The 23,263-nt window shown below is 39.2% G+C and overlaps 1 protein-coding gene across 3 annotated transcripts in view; it reads right to left on the bottom strand.

The window, feature by feature from the left end:
* Positions 1–22,903, bottom strand: part of LOC102088968 (cytochrome b5 reductase 4) — a 38,690-nt gene extending 15,787 nt beyond the window's left edge. For 2 of the 3 annotated variants that reach the window (XM_065056446.1, XM_065056447.1), the window contains exons 1-10: positions 22,707–22,902; positions 21,326–21,479; positions 18,436–18,536; positions 16,299–16,383; positions 12,514–12,555; positions 7,091–7,145; positions 5,456–5,513; positions 5,239–5,332; positions 4,619–4,651; positions 3,823–3,945 (exon numbers count right to left, since the gene is read on the bottom strand). In XM_065056446.1, the coding sequence (XP_064912518.1) occupies positions 3,823–3,945; positions 4,619–4,651; positions 5,239–5,332; positions 5,456–5,513; positions 7,091–7,145; positions 12,514–12,555; positions 16,299–16,383; positions 18,436–18,536; positions 21,326–21,479; positions 22,707–22,781 (820 nt within the window). In that variant the 5' untranslated portion in view covers positions 22,782–22,902. Of the gene's footprint in view, positions 1–3,822; positions 3,946–4,618; positions 4,652–5,238; positions 5,333–5,455; positions 5,514–7,090; positions 7,146–12,513; positions 12,556–16,298; positions 16,384–18,435; positions 18,537–21,325; positions 21,480–22,706 lie in introns of all 3 variants that reach the window. The other variant, XM_065056445.1, reaches the window with a different exon arrangement.
* Between the last annotated feature and the right edge of the window lie 360 nt (positions 22,904–23,263).

Here is a 23,263-nt window from a genome sequence, read left to right as displayed (position 1 = left end):
GCTTCCCTACACTGACAATCTAATTATATTGAATTGTGCTTTCTATGCGATACTGTCAGGTAAAATTATTCCTCCAGAAAACTAAGCACTTAATCCTCCTTAAGGAGCAGAAGCAGTATTAAATATTCTTTTGTATCTACTGATACATCCTAAAATACAATGCAGTTCCTTATAATTCTATTAACATTTAAAAAAAAATCCCCCTCAATTTTGAAGAAATTCCACAATTATTTTCTTTCCTCCCCATTAATTAACAGATACACTGTCCAAAATGCTACTTTAAACTCATCAGAAATTAGAGAGTCCACCATAGGCAATTTATCTGCGAGTATGACTTTCCCAGCTTAAGGGGAAAAAGTAGGGGCTTACGCTAATTGTTTCTTCATAGCATAAAGTTATTATAGGCTTCCAGTATCATCTTGGCATTATGTCATTGTCTCTGAAAAATAACATCATTTTTTGTAGAACTTAGAACTGGCTGTTGTAAAAATAAAGATTAAATAACTTAGAACTATAGGGGCTCAGGAGGGCATAGTGGTCACCCCCCCTCTTCACAAACTCATTCATGAACGCTGTCATATGAAAAAGCAATAACATAAAATCAAGTAAAGTTTTCAAGTGTCAACCCTGCCTATTTTTCAGCCCTCCTTCCTGTGCTTTAATACAATGGAAATGTTTCAAATGATTGGTACACAAGGAAATACTACAGAAACACTCAGGCAAGAAAAACCCAAGGAAATAAACAGTGCTCCCAGAAGCACTTACTGTTCACAGGTGCAGAATAAGCTTGCCACCAAACTCAAGTGTGGAAACATTCTAATAAAAGTAATAATTTTATTCAGAAAGTGTCACTAACTTAGCAAAACAACTACAAATATTTTTTTTAAATAAATAAATAAAGAGTATAACAATATTACATAAGTACTTTCCAATCTGTTCCCAGATTTTCCAGTACTTTCAAGAAGTGAAAATTATCAGTTATGCTGTCTTGAAACAAGGTTCTCACAGCCATGGGAAACAAAAGGTAATGCTGAGAGTAAGCAGTGGAAGATACATAAATCCAAGTGAAAACAATAAGAATATTTAAGGCAATGCATCTGTGCTACCCTATATATACATTTATGTAGTGCCACACAGAAATACCAGGTATAAAGATACAAAATAGCTTTAACTGGCCAGCTTAGTAAAAGTAAAAGTAAAGCAGCTCCCACAAGGGGCTACTTCAACACTGGTTCTGCTTCTCCTGCTCATACTCAAATTCCAATATACCTTGTGTCAAAAGTTCTACCTGCTCTTTTCAGCCACAATAACATTTGCGGAACTTTACTTTTCTGTGAAACGGGTGTAAGTTACTTCATTTATGTCACACACATCACTGGGGTTTTTTAATAGCAATTGATACATCATGTAAGTGCAGCTATTTACAAAGCTACTATGTCCTTCCTCTGCCCTGTTGTAGTCCTCACTCATCTTTCAGCACAGCTACACACTGAAATAGTGTAAGAGATCAAGTATCTAATGTGAATCACACTCTGGTCAGCAGCATACACATTTACACTATCTTGCTGCAGGGTTTACTTGTACTTTACTAGTACTTGACATTATGTTCTGCCTGTACTAAAAGTGCTCCTAGTGTGGACACAGGTTAACAGGCAAACCACATGTGTACAATCTTGATGCAAAATAAACTGAAGTGTAAGCAGTATTAAGGAGAACCTCTGTATCTGCAACACACTTCATACTAAGCGTTTTTGCTTAGTTTTGCAAAGAACAATCTAACCTTCTCTTCAAAGAACTATTTAACTTCATATATAAACTGCATCAATGAATTTATGAGGTCAGAATTACTTACCAGGCTAGTGGTATTTATTATTTTATTTCCAGAATAAAGTTATTTTGCTTCAGAAAAAGTAGTTTTGCATATAAAACCAACTGCACACCCAATAAAGACAGGGAAGTTATCCAGAGTTGTTAATTACTATTTCTGTGCTCACACTGCACAAGGTATGAGTTTCTTCACCCATAACATTATTTTGCTCCTACAAAAGTGGAAGCAAAACTGAAAACTCTGCAATTCAGAGTAAGGGAGCACAATTCTAAGCAGAAACGGAGAGTGGCTACTTAAGACTAAACCGAGTAAAGAGAAGGCTCCAACACATAGATTTCAGGGCTAAGCTGAAAGCACAGGGTTGGAATAAAGGAAAGACATCTAAGCTTAAGCATTCTTCCTGTATAAACCTTCTGGCAAATCCAATTTAAATTTGAGGGGTTTAAAATTGAAAAACCACAGAATAAAAGTTTCTGGAGTAGGGATTGAAAAGCCATAGATATCAATGTATTTACCAGATTCATCACCTTGGTAATCAGGAAGCTGAAGAAATTCAGGCTCAGCAAGCCCTTTAACTTTTCTGGGGATTCAACTTAAACTCGGTCAGTCAGTGATACATAATAAAGTTACCCAACACCTGTAACGCTTCTTTGCATAACATGACAAAAGCTATGCTGGAGAATGACTTCTTAGAAAAAAATGCAGAATAATAATCTAGAAAGCATAGCTCCAATCATTCTCACTTTCCTCATTCGCAAAGGACCTATAAAGCCACTATATTCTACACATCTTGTTCTTTCAGGTTGTTTTCTCTTTCTGCTTTCCATAATCATGAAAAGTAATAAGGGAGAAAATGAACAACGGACAGTGGACAACATATTACTTCAGGCTGTATCACCTTAAAGAAAGAGAATTGTATTGAACAATCTAATATTAAAGTGGATGACTCAACAGTTTCTGAAACTCTCAGAAGGAAAATTACATTCCACATAAGCTAAAGGTAGCTAAAGAGATGTGCTTTCATGTAGTTGGTCTTGCTTTTTGTACCACAGTAATCTCTCAAATTTAATGACCTAAGTAGCATAACTGAGAGACAGTAAGAGGTGTATGACATGGCAATCAACATTTAATTAGCTCTTAAAAGTGTACAGATTCTCTTTCACACATAATAAGGTAGACTAATGTCAGTCAACTTTTGAGTGCTATTAGACTGAGGGCCAAGAGGGATTTTTAGAAACTGGGCAGCTGCAATAACATCAGGAGCATGCTTATATAATGTAATGTAATGTAATTGTGCAGAAATTTATAATTTAGCTGTTAAAAAAAAGTAGCACACTGATCAGGCTAATAGACTTCAGTGCTGCATCAAATTCATACTACTCTGTTACCACAAAATGAACTCGTAGGTAACATCTACTGACTCTTGCACAAACATCAGCTTATTCAGAGCTGGTTTTGATACCTATACATGGCTTGAAGTGTCTTATTTAATCACAGCCCAAGTTACAAGATGCAGGGTGCTGGAACAACATTACAGCATTGAAAGATGTCATTACATCTGCAGTAACAGCTGGAAGTGGAAGCTTTCGTTCCTTCACTACAGTTACTCCCATAATGACTGAAACAAGTCCATGCACTGAGGTTTTCATATGGACAGAATGGATATTAATGGATATTAAGCACACAGGCAGCCATGACATGCAACAACACCCAAGTCTTCACTTTCCCCTACTAGGTTCTTCCAGTCTTTCCACACACCTGCATGACCTCCAAGTCTACTGCACAACAAAACAAATCAACAAAGCAAAGCAAAAACACATCTCTAAGCTGAACTGTTTCCAGGAGAAGTCCTGAGAAACTTCCAACAAAACCAGAGAACACTCCTGAAAGAAAAGTATGACTACAGGAAAAGAAAATCCAGGGAGAAACTAAATATGCCTAACATGCTCCAAAAAGTCTTAAACAACTGGTAAGGTGGCCATGAAAATGCTTACCTCTGTCCGTGCGTTTGATAAATGTATTATGATTCTCCAAGGGTTGTCCCAGCATTTTCCAATGAATGTTATCATTTTTCTTTAGTATAATCTCTACTTTCCCAACTTTTTCAGTAATATTCACTAAAAGATAAAAGGTTTCACACTGTTACTTTTGAGTTGCATTTTGTACAAAAAAAAAACCCAACCTCTTCCCTTATAATGAAATTTTAGTAAGATTAGTCATTTCTTGAGACACACAGAATTAATCGAGTAAATTAAAATATCAAATTAAAAGTACTGCCAGATATCTCTTTATAATGTTTTACAGTGAATTTAAGACAACAAGCATTAACTTAATATGCATAATTAACATAACATATTTACTAAATACTTTGTGAAATGCTTCACAGTCCATTTGGTCAAAAAGAATGCTTAAAGAGAGTCCTCATTTACTGGAAACTGTCAACTATCACTATTTACTTCTTCCTTTCTTTTCAAGGCCATTTGAATGAATAACTAAATCCAAGAAAATCCCAGTCTAAGCAACAAACAGTTTATGAGTACAAAACAGAACTAATTATTTTAACATTTAGTCATACTCAGATGTTTCAGAGGAACATCGACTTATCACTCTCACATGCCTAAATGCCAGAATTTAAAAAAAAAATTGTTAATGTTATGGTTTGATTCAGTTGATGTGTCAGAACCTGGTGGTAAGCAAAACTAAAGCGTCTGATCAGTCAGAAAAATCAGTTGAAGTTCCATGTTCTGATATTAGAAGAAATACAGAAATGCTGCAAGAGCAAGAACTTACCAGCCAAGTCTTCTTGAACTGCATGATACAAGTCTGAAATAGAGGAAAACTATACTTTAAGCAAAACCAAAATTACATCCTACCCATTCTATATATAGTTTAAAGCTAGAAATACAGAGTTAACTAATAAGTCTAAAACCCTATGCATCTTTATCTGGCCCTGAAATTTCACCCATGCATCATATCAGTCCCAGGGAATTCTGCAGGCCTAACATATAATGTTAAGAAAGGCATCAGTTTTCCCATTACTTTTAACCATGACTCAAGTAAAGATAACAACCTGCATTTACCTAAATCATTCCACTTGCCATTTTTGCATAAGGACATTTTAATAACCATCTAAAACACACGTGAGGAAAAACTTTACATGACTTCTACATCAATTTCTTACTACACCTTATTTCATGCATCAAAAATTAAGTACATACTGAACAAATGAAGATGTGAGCTGATAAAAGATGCAATTCCTTTACATAAAGGTACTTTAAAGTACTCATGTCTAATGAAAGAGGAATAAAATATTAATTGGTATATGTAAAACACATATGGCCTGATTAGAGGGTTTAAATAAAATAGAATAAAAATTCAGTATTTTCAACTGCAAAAATCACAGTACGTACCAACTTCTACAAGATATGAGTGGTCATCTATGATGATCTCTCCCCTCAATCGTTTGTCTTGACAGTCAACTATCACCAACTCTGCATTCAGATCCTTTCATAGGCAACGAAAAAAACAAACAGACAGACAGAAAAACCCACTTTAATAAAGTTCTCCTGGAATACAAACTGGATCGAACTGGATCTTGTAATTCTCTCTTTTGTAAAATAGACCTACCTTCTGCTTAGTATATATGACAATGGTGATCAAACTGTCTGTTTGGAACCAGTCATAACTGTAAAACAAAAATACAGTAAAGAAAAAATATCTACTTTCTTTGAGCATACCCTAATATATTTAACTACTAGTTTTCAAGAAGAGTTTCTTTCCAAATTTACTAGCCAAATACATTATTTACTATTTTTTGAAGAGATTAAGTCCAGAGCCAATGATTTTGAAAAGAATATTAATATAAGAACAGTCTAATTATGCATTCTGATAGCCAGCACATTGTAGCTAAAATTATATGGCATTGGGTTTATTTAAAAAGCATACGCATCCTCTTTGCAGCATGTGAACCTTCCTAACAAGATGATTAAAATCTTCGACTCCAGACAAACGCATGAAATAGCCAGGGTGACTTCCAATAGTTATAGATTCCATACACATAGCACAAAACCACAGTTCCGTTCATCTTCCCAAATCAAGATCTTATATTCCCATGTTCCCAAGCTGCCCGAACCTTGTAATAAAGCCAGGGTAACAAACAAAAAGCCTTCAAATGCTCACTGCTTGTATTGCTTTACACTTGCCAAGAAGTAACTTACCCACCAACCCCAGAAAATCTGTTCCTTTCTCTAGCCCTTTCCATGGGGACCGTACATCTGACAATCTCATGCGTGGCTCTCCACCATACATCATCTGCAATTCTCACCTGACTCCAGTGCCTTGAAGACTGCAATCCTAGCAAGGGACAGTCAACTCTCTGCCCACAACAAGGTTAATCCTTTGTATCTTCTACCTTCCCCAATGTCCTAACCACTTCTGCCTACTGTTTGGAGTCTCGGATGAGAAAAGAAGGCAGAGAGGGAAGATGCCCCCTCCAGCAGACACTCCTGACAACCAGCATGTTCTAAGCTGCATACCTTCCAGCCACACACCAGGACACGACAGACACACACAGGAAGAAAGGCAGTGAGGTCTGGGGAGCGCTCCAGAAGATAAGCCACATGCCTGTTGTTCACAAGCCCCAATATTTTATGTGGCTGCAGGTAATTATCCTAGAAATTAAACATTCACAGAAGATTTTGATGCAAAATGAGAAACCGAACCCTGGCGATTCAAGGCATCATGGGGTAAAATGATACCTCAGTGACAACAGCAGGCATATCACAGAGGGGTTTAGGGCCTGCTTTGCATATTGTAGAAGCTTGAATATGGCTATCACATCTTAATATATTCCAGCTTGAAATGAAGTACTTTTCCAAGGCACACTGACTCTCAAATTAACTGAAATAAAAAAAGTAATCAGCCCAGTTGGAATCACTTTCCAAGAGTTTTCTCAAGAAGCAAGGCTGAGGAGCCTGCAAATACAAGCCCTACATTTGTATACAATGCAAGACAGCACAAGTGTTGGAAAACAACAGACCAAGCCAAGAAACTCCCACCATCATCTGCCTATAGGGATAATATGACCTTTGGAAAGACATTTAAACCTGAACCTCAACTCTCCTACTTGAAGGGTACGGCAACGATATATACTCATTTAGCCGAACTATCAGGAACTAACCATGGAAGAAGTTGCCAGCATTTACTGAGAACTGCACAGAATCATTAAATAGAATGTTCAAACAATGGAAGACAAAAGTTTACCTTAGCATTACATCTTTAGTAGAAGCACCCAGTACTCCCTTCTCAGAAAGCATGCCTACAAAAAACAGAGAGTCATTAAAATATTTGCTGTAAGGCTCACTAATAGAAATCATAACCAGAGGTGGGTTTTTATTTTTTTAATTCAATGTCCTACATACCTCTCCACAATATTTAATGGATTCGTTTTCAGAGGCAGCCAGAAGTATCCACATACTTTTTAAATTTTGTTTTTATTTAGCACTTTATCTTGGAGAGCAGGCTCCTAGAACATGAAGTTCTACTTCAGAAATTAAGAGTTCCATATACCACTGTGCGTACAGCCCTTCTGGTACATGTAGCCTGGCCTCAGTTTCATCTGTTACTAGCTTGTGCTTTCATACTTTGTGACAGTGAAGCATGGAAAAAAAGGTTATCTGAATTATTTGCTTATACAATTCAGATGAACTAATTCAATTTGGGATGTCTAGTCTAACCTAATTCACAAGTAAAATTTCATATCAGTCAGTTAATCAAAGATATCAGGCTTAATCTATTTTGCACTTCGCTAGGAATTTTCACATTAAACCAACTACTCACTTTTAACTATTAAACAACACAAAACAGCCTGAAAAAGCTTTTGCTGGGAGAAAACACCTGGTCATTCTCTGAAAACATCAACCCTACTAATCTCTGGTGTAATAGAAACTGAACATACCTGGCAAAAACTTGAGCAGAGATGACAGATAAAAGCAACTCCAATCTTTCATAAATTTTAATACAAGATATTTACATCGAATCATGATGGAGAAAGCTGCACAGGCTGAAATATAATATGATTTGTAGCACCACATGAAGAGCAGGAGTTTTCCTGGCAGAGGTCTAAGATAACAGTTGGCAAGTGCTAGTTTCAAGCCCATCCAAAAGCAAACCCTGCAAACCTGAATTGGCTATGCATAAAATAATTAATGTATGAATTCTAAGTTACTTAGGTCATTATCTTCTAAAGGCCAGTAAGTTTTGTACTATGAGCACAAGTTTAAACACAGTAATTGAGTGGTTCCACCGTGTGGGAAGTAGATAAAAAGAAAAAAAAAGCAAGCCATTCTGTCTAATCCAATCTGTCAAAACTATTTGATCATCCAGATTGGGAAGATTAACCCAAAGCAACTAAAACTCACTGGAATTACTTATTATTTGATCCTTAATTACCCCTAAATACACACCACCTGCAGCCGCCAGGGAAGCTAAAAGGCAGAGCAGTCAGAAAATCAACCACCCAATGATAAAAGCCTACGCTTTTTTTTGGGGACATACACCAAATGCTTAGGTTGGCCTCAACAGGTAGAGGAATTCATGGTCATACACACTGCTATTTGCTGTTGCACGTCAACAGAAATGAACAGCCATGATAAAATAGAACATTATAGCAAACCAACTTATTTATGAATTATTCTGAAATACTGTAAGACACTATGTGAAAAAAAGACAATGATTCAGGAGATCAAAGAACCAATTAAGAAAAGTGCTCTACTGGTAATGGTGGTCACAAATAAAGAAGAACTGGTAGTGAAACTGAAAGCTCATGGCAGGCGTGAAATTAGGGAGTTTAAGGTCCTGAAAGAAGTGACCAGCAGAATTAAAACTCTGCACCTCACAAGATCAAACTTCAGCTTGTTCAGGGAACTGCTTTGCAGAATCCCGTGGGAGATGAGACGCAAAACTATTGACAGAGTCTCACGCTATCCTCATAGCCACACCGGAGACAGCTGGGTTTGACAGGCAGATTACAATCTGGAGAGAAAATTAGTAGGACTGCCAGTCACAAAAGGTGTGATCAATAGCACAAAGTCCAACTGGTGACTAGTTATAGCTGTTATTCCTCAGAAACATGAAATGTTGATACTGTTTGATATCATCATTGGCAACCTGAAGAGCACGTGCTGTCCCACTGTCAGGAAACAGGTAAGCAATAACATATCAATGGAAGTGGTCAAAACACAGAAGGTCACGGCTGCCATTAAAAGGGACCCTAATAGACTGAACAAATGGGCTGGCAAAAGCTCCATGAAGCTCAAAAGCAAATGCCAAATTTTGCACCTGGAAAAAAAAAAAAATCTGATGCAACAAAGCAATTGGGAGGCCTGACTGACTAAACATGAGTTTTGCAGGAAATTTTCCAGGGGCTTAGCAGACAAGCCAAAGTTGGGCAGATACTGCACCCTTGTGATGATGAAGGCCAACTTTATCCTGGGCAAGAGCACAGCAGTCAGTTCACAGGAAGCAATTCTACCTCTCCATCAGCATTTTTAAGACCACATCTGGGATATTGTATCCTGTTTTGGCTCCCCAGTGCCAGACAGATATTGATAGACCAGATCAAGTCCAGGGAAAGGCCACCAACATGGTCAGCAGCTGGAGCACAGGATATATGAGAAGAGGCTGAGAAAAATGTGTTTGTTCAGCCTGCAGAAGAAAAGGCTAAGGGGGAAATCCAGCTGCAGTCTTCAACTACCTAAAGAGAAGGGGATGGGAGGGAAGATAGCCACATTCTTCTCAGAGGGGCACAGAAGGACAGAGGCAACGGACAAGCGGCAGCAAAAATTGTGGTTATGTGTATGGAAAAAAAAACAAATTAATCAAAACAACAACAACAAACCCAAAACACCACATCTCTTCCCTTCCCACGAGAGTGGGGCTGCTCATCTGATCCAGTATGCAAGTTCACCCTGCTTTGAGCAGCAGACTGCACTGAACAAGCTCCAGATGTTCCTTCCAATCTAAACTATTTTAGGATGCCCTGAAAGCTTTCTGTACCTATTGTTTTCTTTGTTCTTAAAAGGCCCAGAACAAGCCTGACCCATATTTGTAAAATCCAAATATTATTAAGAAAAAACAGGAACATTTATATTTATATTATTTAACCTAAAGAATTCCAGCTTGTTGAACCTTAAGATTTAGTTTTCTGTACTTGACACTAGCTCAAACTCTCCTCCCATCACCCTTTTCTACAACATAAGATTTTCAAGGTCTGATGTGCATATACTCAAGCATTAGCTTGTTTTCAAATGACGGAAGTGCTCAAGTAATTGATTTTTTTTTACTATTAATAATACAAAAACCATCATCATCATTGTTTCAGTGAAAGAGAAATTCAGTTTTGCTCAACAGTGCAAGACACTTTTTAAAATAAGTATTTGATACATATTTGTGCTCAAACAAATATGAGTTTTTCAGGCATGCTTTAGTAATAGCAGCATTTTGAAATTTTTATATCTTTTGTTTGAAACTCAACTATGAACAGATGTTGAAAGCACATTAGGCTACACCCACACTGACTTATCACAAGCAATATAGAATTGATGTTCATAAAATTAAGGATACATTTAGGTTGATTGATCTGAGCACACTCCAAATACAATTATTTGCATATTTTAGATTGACTGGACAAAAATGTCTTCACTAGTGCCAACAACTTCCAAGACATCAAAAGTCCATGACATAGGCTTCTCTTTCCCACTTTCAGACAGCAATGCTTATTTCTAGTCTCATTTTGACTTAAATGTACAAGAACTAAGCACCAGAACACAACAACTGAATATGAAAAACCTCATGGAAGGTAACCTCAGGAACTGACCTCCCCTATTTTGGAAAGTAAAGTCTTGCCAGGCAGGTAAACTGAATACAACAAGCAACCACCGGTATTTTGGAAATGTTACTGGAAACTACCATAAGAATAATTTCCTATGTCTCTCAACAAGTCATATAACCTGGACAAGGAAAGTTATTGCTAGGAGCAAGAAGGGAAGCAGGATGGAAGAGAAAGAGAATAGCACTTATTTCTCTTTACCTGGATCCACTGTGAATATGAAAGATGCATAGGAAAGCTCTGGACAGCTATACAAGCACAAAAAGTAAGAAATTCATGAACCAACATAACCAAGAAGAGGACACTGGAATATATGGTACAGCTAGTCTTCTACTTGAATAAAAACATTTATGACGTATTTAACAACTACTAGCTACTGCCTAGTGCTACAATTCTGATAAAGCAGAGTTTGCTTTCTCATTCCCTGTCTTTCAAAGCAAGATTAACAGCTTCCAACAACTTGCTCGCAACAGACCTTGTCAAAGTTTAGGCAACAGACCTTGTCAAAGTTCAGCTTAGCGTCTTATAAGACTATAGAGCAAAACAGAAGCAACTAAAATCAGTCTTGCTTACTTTTCTGTTTACCTTTCTGTGTAGCTCAATGCTCATACAAGCTAACAGGTAAACTGCCTTTTAGAAGACAAATACAACCTTTACAGAACACAAAGGGAGGGCAAGGAAGACAGTATAAGAACAGAAAAAAACAAATGGGAACTCAAATTCACCAAAGAAAGCATGAACGCATAAGTTTCCCTTCATTGTGCCTGCACTTGCTGGAATACCACCCTGAAAAACTTCTCTGGCTTCATCTTAAGACATATCTAGGTTTCTGTTCCTCCTGCCACTCCAAAATTTGACTGCTGTAGACTCCTTCCAAAGTTTCAGCCTTGAATTTTCCATGACCAATTTGCACCTGTTCCCTCTCACACCAAAAGGTAAGCCTTCAGTTTGAAACGTATTATTTCTTTTCACAGATGTTCATCTTATTTCCTTCACCAACACACTCCCATCCAACTTCATTTGATGGGACTCCATAAGCCATATTATTTTAGGAAGACTCTTGTACTAAGATGACTAATCACTCCATAAGATTTCCCTAAAGTATCAAAACCAAACACACAGATGTTGATCACTAGCAATCAAAGCTACCTCCAGTACTTGACGAAGGGCTCAGTGAAGGCTTGTGCAAAGCTTGAATGCTTCCCCGTCTCTATGAGGACTACTGTCAACCTTCTGACATGTTCAAAGAACTGCGCTTGCTTCTCCTAGAGCTATACCAAAAGACAGTCCAGTCATTCTCGCAGTTACATCCCAAGTAGTTCAGTCATGCTGTAAGAGCTAATTCACCTCCACTTCAACTCATTTACCAGTGATGACCTTTCAGCTTTTAGTAGAGACTTAATAGTCATAATTATTCCCCAAGATTTTTTCCCATATCTGCTACTGCAGCCCCATGGCCTCCTAGCTTTTCTGACAGAAAGATCAGAAAGCGTGGCAATTTCATAGTGGCAGATTTTGTAGCACACAGTTATTTGTGATCTCGTCTGACTCGAGCAGAAACCTCCCGCATTTCGTACCTCTCTTTTCTATATTGCCCTACTGCCATCTTGTAATACTTTTAAACACTGAATTCACAATACCAAATTAGGATTTTGCCTTCTCTGTTTTCCACAGATCACTACAGTCTCAAGATCAGTTCAAATACAGACAGACAAAAGTCTGGATAGACATTGCTCATTCAATAATATTCAAACAAATTTAAGATTTACTCCTCACCTCACTCCAGGTGAATACTTACCATTAAGCTGTTTCTTCTCTTCAGACAGAGTAGAAGAAATCTCTATAAGCATTAGGAAAAAAAGCAAGCATGACAGTAAGAAGTTATGGCACAGCAGCTGCACACATCATGCTAAAGAAATAAGCCAAAGTACGGTTCTCCAAACAAATCTTCCAAAACATTAACAGATTGGCCAGGATGCTTCAGACACCAAGAAGACGCAACTAAATTGCAGCACTGATTTCCATTCCAAAAGATGATGTATAATCTTAAAAAACACTATGGTAAAAATTGCAAAATTTTCACAGCACGAAAGGGTTGGAAACACAAGAACTCTAATCTGGCACTTTGAAACAAACATCACAGGTTATCTTGTGAAATTCTAAACTTCATAAGCTAAGAAGCTGGCTAAATCTGTCAGACGTTAGATGACATTTGTCAAGACAACACATAGCAGACACTGAATCTGATGTACAACTATCTAAATCTAATCCTTGGCAGAAACCCAGTGAAAAGAAAATCTTTCTAGAGGCTCCTTCTGACAAATGGTTTTATTTGACAAGTTACTTTCTGAGTTTTTCATTAAACCTACAGTATGCTGCAACTACTCCCAAACAAACAAACAAACAAACAAGTACTAACAGGAAAAAGATAAAGACCAAGCAGGTGAATTACATACTGTCAATTCACACATATGGCACCCAGTTCTAGGGCAAAGGTATTATGCCTCTCAGCCACATATCCTTCCTTTCATAGCAAATCTGCGGGGAAACTAGTGCTTTGCATGTACGCAGGTCCCCTTCTGTCTCCTCTATGTGCATATCTCAGAATGTCCCAGTACGAAGGCCCATTTTATATTCTACTTTACGGGAGCTGGGTTTGGGGAAGTGGGAGAAACTAGTGTGTTCTTCCTGCTCCCTTTTATGAAAACCAACATGTGTTTCATCCCTCTGTCCTTCTGAACCCCTCCTGGCACCCTGTATCGCAGCAGCCAGTCTTAGAGGAAAAATGCCAGTGAGAGAAATGAAGGAATGGCTCCCAGAACAAAGCAGCAAACATACAGAGTTGCAAAATTATTTCAGAGCTGACCAAGAATTGCCTTAATCAGAGGCTTTTGGTTTGTGCCACTATAAGGTGAAAACAAAACACTCCACAAGATGAATGGGACAGTCCACCAAACATTTTTGGTGAGGCTGTATTTGTCTGCGTATCCTGCTATACACCACTTCAAGCTTTCTGCCAGGATAGGCAAGTCATTCACAAAAAACTGTTTCTGATTAAAGGCCATTTTTTATGTTCAAAAGTCTACTCACATTGCAGTACATTTTAACACACTGCACTGAAACTGGCATTGCAAATTTAAGGATGGTTTGAGGCGTTTCTCAGACACAGCTCTACCTTTCTTCCTCATATTGTACCACAGCTCTCAGCCTAATCCCACTGATGTAACAATAACACAACATATATTCCAACTCCCAAGTTACGTTACTGCCAAAGTAACATAGGGACGTAGATACTAAGGTATGTCTGTGAGAAAAATTAGCAGTAGTAAAGGGTACTAGACAACAAAGTAATGTCTGTGCTGATGTTTACAGCTGAGTACCCTGAAGGGAAGGCAAGCAGCTTATTGCTGTACAGGTTTGCCAAAGGACATGGAAGGAGAAGGGAGACACTGAAATAATCTCTTATGCGCCTGGGTACTGTTGTAGTTGCTGCACTGTCCGCCTCAGCAAGTACAAACACTACATACTTGAGTGCAGAGCTCCACTGCTCTGCAACACTGCAGAAGGGACACATCAGAATTTCCTACCGTACCATCAGGCAGCATTCCCAAAAGACAAGCTGACAAAACATTAACTATCATCAGCATCTTGAGAAGACTTATTTTCTTAAAAATAATAAAAAAAAAAAAAAACAAAACACAAAAAAACTCAACCAAGGAAACTTGAATATGCAAGGACAAAGTTCAGCTTCCTTCAACAGTTAAGCGAGCAAATAACTGTACAACCTTCCAAAAAACCACCTGAACACAGGAAACACAACTAAGCTAAACAATCACAAATCTTCCAGCAACAGCCCGACAAGCCCACGTGTGACTGACTTGCACTGCACTGAGACTGTACCAAACATTAAGCACTGATGCTTGCCCTACTGCCAAACACTCACCCTCTGCCACAAAAAGCAAGCAATGCATTCCATAATTTGAAATCCTGTCTTTCCTCTGTACTTATGGGCCCATTTAATCCTATATTCAAAACCATGCACCTTAACGCTGTATTTCATTCTTCCATTTTCAAATGCAAACTTGGCTAAACTCAGTCTTCTGGAAGGATGCAAAACAAGAATTATCACTGCCTGAGAATAAGGTTAGTCAATCACATCTTTTGAATAGTGAATTATCAAATAGGAGGATATATACCAGGAATCACAGTAAACTTCAAGAATTCTACAGTTAAGAACTTCAGCAAATCCAGTCTCTAATGAGTTTTACTCCTAATTAATGAAACCACCTTTTCTTCAAGCCTGAAGTGGCCAAAAGAGATGCAGACAACAGAACCATTTTTACACCAGCTGGCAACTCTTTTTCCTGCAAATCTTACTACAGTAGAACAGATAGAGCAGTCCTATTTCAGAAGAAAGCAGGAGTGAACAGTAGAAAATGGACTGTCATAGCTGGCAGGGGAAAAGACTTGGGGTTTTTTTAACCAACTGTCTGTAACAAGAATTCCTTCTAGTTGCAGAAAAGTTAGTTTAATAAAATCAGCAAAAGTCAAGTTTACTTTTAAATTTCTAACTCAGCTGACAAAGTGGCAGTAACTTATCTGAAACACCTCACCTCCATGAAGCAGCTGTGCTGCCAAGGTTTCTTCATACTTTGCAGCATTTACCTTAATTACCTGGAATTAGCTACCTAGCAACGTGGAAATGTAAAATACTATTCCACTTCATGTACAGACCAATCACAACCTAACTGCTGGGCGATGCGATCTAAGCGCTACACAAGTATGCACTAAGCAAGCATCTTGTCAGAAGCTGAAGTGCTACAAGAAACAACAGAATTTGTGAATTAAAAAGAAGACAACAATAGTTGCAAAGATTAATTCCTTCATGTTTTCAATACAGTTTTGCTAAGGGTCAATATTCAGTAATAGCATCTGCTTCCTAGGTATGGGAAATTTTTCCTGTGGCCTACAAACCAAAACAAATACTGAAGATTAAAGGCTCTGGAAACCATCACAAGCATTTTAAGACAACACACTACATCTCTGGCTGTCCTGGCTCACAGGAGTCTGTTGTATCAGCAAAATTTTCTCCAAGTAAATTCAAACTAAAGGGCCTAATATAGTGTTCTGGAAAGGATAAATGTCCATAAAGTGTATTCATGTATCTCAATAAATATGCAACTTGACAGATCCATCTCTGATGCTAAAACCACCAGACTGAAAAACTGACTTTTATTTCAGGATGAGAGCGCTGTCTATGACAGTTTGTCCCCTGGGATCAGAAGAGGAAAGAGGGATCTTGAGGGGAAAAAAAAAAAAATATATATGTAATTCTGTATACATATAACACACACACACATCTGTTTTCTGATTACTAAGACCAAAAGAAATGTAGCAGTACATTACTTATAAAAGTCTTCATGCATAAAACAGTTTCATCGTCAGGTATCTGCTGTAAAAAGACAATATATGCAACAGCCTTCATCTCTATGCAAGAAAAAGAGACTCTCCTCATAAATACGATTTAAGAGATAGCTTTGGAATAAAACATAATAGACATCATTTAATTCTTAAACCCCTCACCTTTCGGAGCAGCAATAGGCTTGACAGCCATTCTCCCAACAAGACATTCCTTCAGCATCGATTCATAATTGACCCAACGATGAACCTATATTAACAAAATCAGTTTTCACAAAATTTGTAATTCTTACTATGTTGTTATACACACTGAAATAGAAAAGTTCATTTTTGTACAGTGGTTAATGTAGTTCATTTAGCAGTTTGCCATAATTCAGTACTTATTTTCACTTCTACTACAGATAGCATGTAATTAAATAATAGAATAGGACCATGAAAAAGTGACAATAGTTTAATTGATTCATTTTATGCTTTGCAGTATCTGAACATCATAATCTTGAGCTACAGAAAATATTTCAGAAGAGCATTTTTATGATGGATGCTATGCAATTAACAGCATTGTCTTTGCAACAAGGGTAATTAGCCCTGTTTAGATACAATTGAGGGGAAAAAGGATGAAGGAAACAGAGATAAAGAATAGTAGTTTAGACACATAAGCACCTCCTACCAAGCTGGTGTATTTCTGTTTGTTTCTGTCTTACTATCACCAAATTATCTGGAAATTACCTATCTCAGGAAGTCAAATAAAGTGAAGAAAAAGCAGCAGCTTTACAAACCAGAACTGGACAATTTGCAGAGGAAATGGATGGCAGAATAGCCAATTCTGAAAGGGCACCCAGGATAACAGCACAAGAAGAGAAAAGGAAACAAAGTGCTGCATGACAAATGTGAATGGTATGCAGACATTTAAAAATGAAAACTTTAAACTGGACAAGCTAAGGAGATGCGATAAAGAATCCCATCCACAAGTTATAGTCTCCTCGTATACAGATAACACAAAGAAATTAAGGATTTTGAATTACAGTTGTTTTTTTTCCAGAAATTTAAGAAAAACAAACTTTTAAAGAGATCAGTATCCAACAGACACAGAATGCTAAAGCAGAGGGGATAAGACCACCAGAACAGGAAAGACATCAGCCAGAAACAAAAATGTGCATAGCATATTTTAATGATATGAACACTGCTTTCTAGTCTCATGACAAAATTAAAGAGTAACAAGTATGTATCTGCTCTTAATAACAACTTGAGGGCTTCCCCAAATATTCTTGACGTCAAGGCTCCTGTTTCTGAGTACATCATACAATACTTGACAGTGACCCAGGTACAGAATTCCAGACCACAACTTGATACTGGACAAGCTTTTAGCACAAAATCCCTTGAAACCAGAGAATTATGCTTGAACCCAAGACTTCATTTATGAAAGGATTACCCAAAAGAGAAACTTAACAAAGCTAAAACATCATCATATCTTTATTTACATTTGTTGTTAAAAATATTTTGCAAATAAAGGCATAACACTGTGATGCAGGAAATGTAAAGAGATAAAGATTTCCTTTCAGAAACAGAAGTTTCCTTTCTGCTCTTTCGCAGTTTCTCAGATAAACCTTATGAGCCAAGGAGACTCAAAGAATGTCTGTTTGTAAAAAATACCAACTCAGTGAACCATCTCGTAGAGCACCAGGTTTGCAAGTGATTCCTTACAGAAAGCACACTTATTCTGCAGACCTTTTATTTCCTGAGTCTACTCAAATAATTTCAAGAAATGGTAAACAAAGAAGAGAGCAACTGCCATCTTGTGATTTGTTCACAATAAATTCATAGTGGCTCCAGCATTTTTTCCTTAGCACTTTGTTCACTGATAATGCTGTGGCCAAGTGAACACACAAAAGAATACGACAAGTATTTTTCAAAAAGAGAAAGTTCTGAGAAGAAAAAACCTCTCAGATGACAGCAATTAGTCACTGTAGTAATTTATTAAGAAGGTGGTATCTCAAGTTGTTGCTAGCTTTATTGCTATTTCTGCCAAAAAATTAATTTAATAAAATGGTCAAACTGAAGCACCATTCCAATGACATAAAGTGACTTTTTCATTATTGCCTTTTGGTACAAAGTTTAAACTACATGCCCCTTTCAGCACACATAGGTGCCATTCTGAGCAGTAAGCCCATAGTCTTTCCTTAGATCTGAAAAATTTCAAATCATCATTTCCACTGGAATGCCCTAGTTATTTTTAACCAGAAAACATGCATTTTTCAAAACACCTGTTAGTGAGCAAGTGTCATTTGCTGCCAGTTGTTCTCACCTGATCAAAGAGATCTGTACCATCAGTTCCTGCTGCTTTCATTAGTTCATCCTCACCGCCGGGATGATATTCCATGTATGGTGTGACGTTATACACAAACCCTGCAGAAAATGGAATATAAAAATGTGAGCAGCATTTCTACTACCACTACAGCCACTCCTATCTTCAAAACCAGCCAAAAGGTTAGTGCATATCAGTGTAATGGCAAACAGTAGACATCATTGGAACAAATAGTATGACTTTCCAGAACCAGAAGTTTAAGTTACACAATCATACAGAGCACAAGAGGTAACTTAGTACATAGAGAGGACAACCCTACAATGACATACTACTTGTCCCACTGAGCGGCTGGGGAAACCTGCAGGGGTAAGACTTTAACAAAATAAACCCTTGATCTTGAACATGATGGATCCTAGCTAGGGGGTAAACCAGCCTTTGGTTCTTTTAAATACATAAAATGGAGCCAGTTAGCACACAGTCTTCAGTCTCCCTTCCAATCATGTTACTCCCTAAGTGCTGTCAGTTGTTTCCCTATCACCTACGGAATAAAATGCCTATTGAATGTACTGTCTCCCATAAAGAAAAACTGCTACCATCAGCAACAAAACTCCTACTCTCCAGATTCAGCAATACAAAAAAACTAAACATAGCCTAAGGCTTACAACTCTGGTATCAGATTTGACCCAGTAAAAGGGCTCAGCATTCTTTCTACATGAATACTATTCTTGGTATTTCCAAGGAGACAAAACAATGCTACTCCATAGGCCTGAAATGACAAAGTCTAATTATTGTTGCTATGCAAGCACTGTAATTAGAGCCTGGAGAATGCAGCTATAAACAAATTTAACCACAGAAATGCTGCTATTGCAGGCCCACCTAGAAGAATATTTGAAGATATACAACATTACCAAAACAGGAAGCTACCAGAATAGGAACTGCACCCCTGCTTCCATAAGAAGCTTTCAACACATCAAGAAGTGTAAATTAACTACGTCATAAGGAGAGGTAGACATCCAGCACCGGCCCAGGGGGAGACATACTTGGGACAATCCTAGTTGGTAAAAACAACTATCCCAGACAACAAAGGAAGGATATTTGCATATTTTACTGACCTGATCTTCTAAATTATGTATCTGCTATGCCATCTTGTGTGCAACACTGATTACTGCACACAAGAAAATGTACATTAATATCTGCATAGTTAAGACTTCCTGAATATTAGCCAAATGTTCAATTTACCAAACTTGCGGGAGCAAAACAAATCTCATATATGTATCTCTCACACTTTTTTAGCTCCCCTGACATCCCAATTTATATATTTATGGCCTGTTTGACAGCTTTGACGATCACTGGTCTTTGAACAAATTTAGCTGCTAATCTTCTACTTCACATTCCTCTCATCAATTTCTGCTCTTTTGTGTACAGCTAGCCTAATTACCAATGCAAAGACTTAATTTATCTTCTCCACAATGTGTTGTTTTACTACCTGTCCACATATCAGGTCTACAGATAACCTAACAGGATTCTCAGTTATGCTGTTTTTTTCATCAGTGGTTCTAGAACAAAGACAAGACTTAGACGGAAAAGTTTAAAGATGAATACAGAAGCAGCACGATGGAGTTTTTATAAAAAACAACCTCAGAGATGCAATCAAGAGGGGGAAAAATATTAAAACCAAAACATAAATGCTTTTAACCTGTGATTCTGTTTGCAGTAGCAGATGGCCCTTTTTGTGAGGGGAAAAAAAGAACAGACATCCACAGTCAATAAGCTTTCTTTAGCTCTCCTCCCACTACAGCTTTGCTAGCATGTGCAAGAGCAGAACGCAGAGCATTAACAATCCTATTATTTTGTTCAAAAGCCAGTACTGAATGACATTTTACCACCACTTTCATCCCCTTTAACGCCCAACAAAAACACAGCTGCCCTCACAAAGAAATTCTGAACTCTTACCACTAACATGAAGCACTCTTCCTACAGTAAGGCCACAATATAGCTGCTCTGATCTTCCTAATCTATCTTCACAGGAAATGCTGTTAACTCATAACAAATTTAAGGCGATATTAATGTATGTTAGCCTCTAAATAATTAAACTAGAAAGTAAACATATTACTCATTTCTGTAAGGCAACTAGGAACTTCAGCACTGAAAATACTCTTCTAGCCAAGGCTACTGCTCCAAACCACCTTTCAAACATTGTTATATAAAACTTTCAACTCTTGAGCTAAAATTTCATAAAAATAACAACATAAATAGAATGGCTGAGTTACCACAGATGTTTGCTATGCAAGATACAGATTATAATTGCTCTGCATGGCAACTATCATTTGCCTTACTAAACAATCTATGCGTTTACACACTTATTTCCCAAAGACCATTCTCTATAGTAACATTTAAGTAACATAAAGTAATGAGTAACATTAAACCCTAAGTAGCAAGTAATTCAAGTAACATTATTAGTATTCATGTCTCTAGATGCTTTAAAGCAACCCCTAAAAATATTTAACTGCTAAGGGTTAATAAACTCTCCAAGACTAAGGAGTATAAGTACATATCAGAATTTTCAATACCTTATTCTTGCTAAGCCCTTGTTGTTTAAGGCACCACCTACAATATTGTGTTTTGTTATTTTCATATGCAAACATATGCAAATGGGGTAAAATATGCCCACTTGGAAGATTTCTTAAGAAAGGCTTGAGAGCAAAGAAAAGTTCTGTTACATAAAATCTCTAACTTGAACAAAGTTGTGTCCTATCACGTCAAGATTACACTTGCCCTAAACATCAGATGGCATATAGTTTGTTTTGAGGCATGGCTTTTGTTGTTGCTTCTTTAAGTACAGAAGAGAGACACTAAACAAACAAAGCAACGCAACATCACAGCAACCAACCTCTTATACATATCCAGCAGTCCTCCTTTTTGTTGTGCTTAGCCAGCTCATCTTCAGTCACTTCAACTAGCCTCCCTTTCAAACCAGTCAAGTCCTTCCCACTTTTAGTTAGTCGAATCCAATCCATAAGGCTCCTTCCTGGTTTTAAAGGTACCTGAAAAATAAAAGCATACAAACATTAACTCTAAAGGAAGAAAGAGCAATTCAATATTATTTTTTTAAGCTCTCAAGAAGGACTTGGGCAAAACAAGAAATAGCACAACCTGTATTCTTCACCAACACTTGGAAGTCCTACCCAGCAGTGAGGCTGCTTAAGGAAGCAGGCAAGGGAATTACTGAACATCAACAAACACTTAGACGACTTATCCCAAAGCAAACCACAGATCGCAAGTACTCCTGTGTCGCTAAAAAGTTTTATAAGCAACCTTTCAGTTATGGCCTGGAAACCTACAAGCATCAAAGAGACATTTGAAAATCATGGCCAGGTAGGACATGGTAGGAGATTTCACCTTCACAGCATTCATAAAAGCTTTCTGCAAGTGCTACAGAAACTGGAAGTCTCACCCAGAGAAAGCTGGAGCCAAAGTCTTCTAGCTGCCTGAAAGGCAGAGCAAAATCGTCAGGGTGTCTTAAGCACCTTCCTTTTCAACAGCATGACAGACGGGGAACCCCTCGGATCCTGGCTCTCACAGCAGGGAGCAGGGTTAAAGAACCACAGTCTCACAAAACCACAGCACAACCAGAAAGGAGAAAACTAAAGGGCACATAGACCCCCATCACTTGACTTTACTCTGAGTCTGCCTTCTAAGTGAGGTCTGGAGGCATCTAGTGCCCCCAAAACTACTCCAAAGATGAAGACCCACGAAATGCAAGCTGTGCACGGTAATTTCAAGATGAAAGTCTCCGTCTCTGCACAGGAGAATCCCCGCGCCAGCCGGGGCAGGCAGACCGGGAAGTGCCACAGCCATCACCGGCTTCAAAAACGAAAAGCACGAAGTATTTTTCAAGGACGCGGCAGCACCGGCCGCTCGCCCGGGGAACCTGTCCCAGCCGCCGCGGTCTCTCGGCGGTCACTGTGGGGAAGCGGCAGAGGCAGCCCTTCCCCAGCCGCCACCGGGAACCCGCCACCGAAGCACAGCAGCACCGCCGGGAAGGGCCAGGCCGCGCAGCCGGCCGAGACGAAGCGGGGGAGCCGCCGACCCCACCGGGCTGCGGCCCCAGCACGCACCCGCGCCCTCCACACCCCCCGCCCTAAGCGACGGTCACCGACTGCCCCGCGGCCGGAGCATAAGCAGCGCCGCAGGGCGCCAGGCCGCGGTACCGGGAAGGCCCCGGCTGCGGGTGATCTGCACCCCCGCGGCGGCAGCCCAGCTGTCCTTACCTTGGCGCGGCCGCTCGCAGCCACCCGTTGCTGTGAGCCGGGCGCGGGGAAGGCCTGCGGGGGCACATTCAGCATCCTGCCGGGCCGGGCCGCGACCTGCGCCCCGGCGGCCGGGCGGGCGGAGCGCTCCGGCACAGAGCGCAGGCGCGGCGGCGGGCGGGGCCCAGACCCGGGCGGGGCTCAGGCGCGGTGGAGGTGGCATCTGCCCAGGCGCGGGGGGGGTGTTGATAGGAACCGCCTGGGACTGGGCGTCCCTGTTGACATCTCGGGCCCGCGGGGCTACCCTGCAGAGCGGTGCCGGGCTGCCCCAGGGCAGCGCGTCCGCCCGCTTGTTTCACCCTCGGGAGTTTGTCTCCCGTTGCAGTGAGGTTGGTTTTACATCCAGGTCCCCCAGCGCCAGGTACGGTGCTCGCAGAATCACAGAATGTTAAAGATTGGAAGGAACCTCGAAAGATCATCTAATCAAATCCCCCTACCGGAGCAGGAACACCTAGATGAAGTTACTCAGGATGGCGTCCAGGCAGGTTTTGAATGTCTCCAGAGAAGGAGACTTCACA

This window comes from Columba livia, chromosome 3 (genome assembly GCF_036013475.1).
Source record: "Columba livia isolate bColLiv1 breed racing homer chromosome 3, bColLiv1.pat.W.v2, whole genome shotgun sequence".
NCBI lineage: Eukaryota > Metazoa > Chordata > Aves > Columbiformes > Columbidae > Columba > Columba livia.
This window is presented reverse-complemented; position numbering and strand designations above follow the sequence as displayed.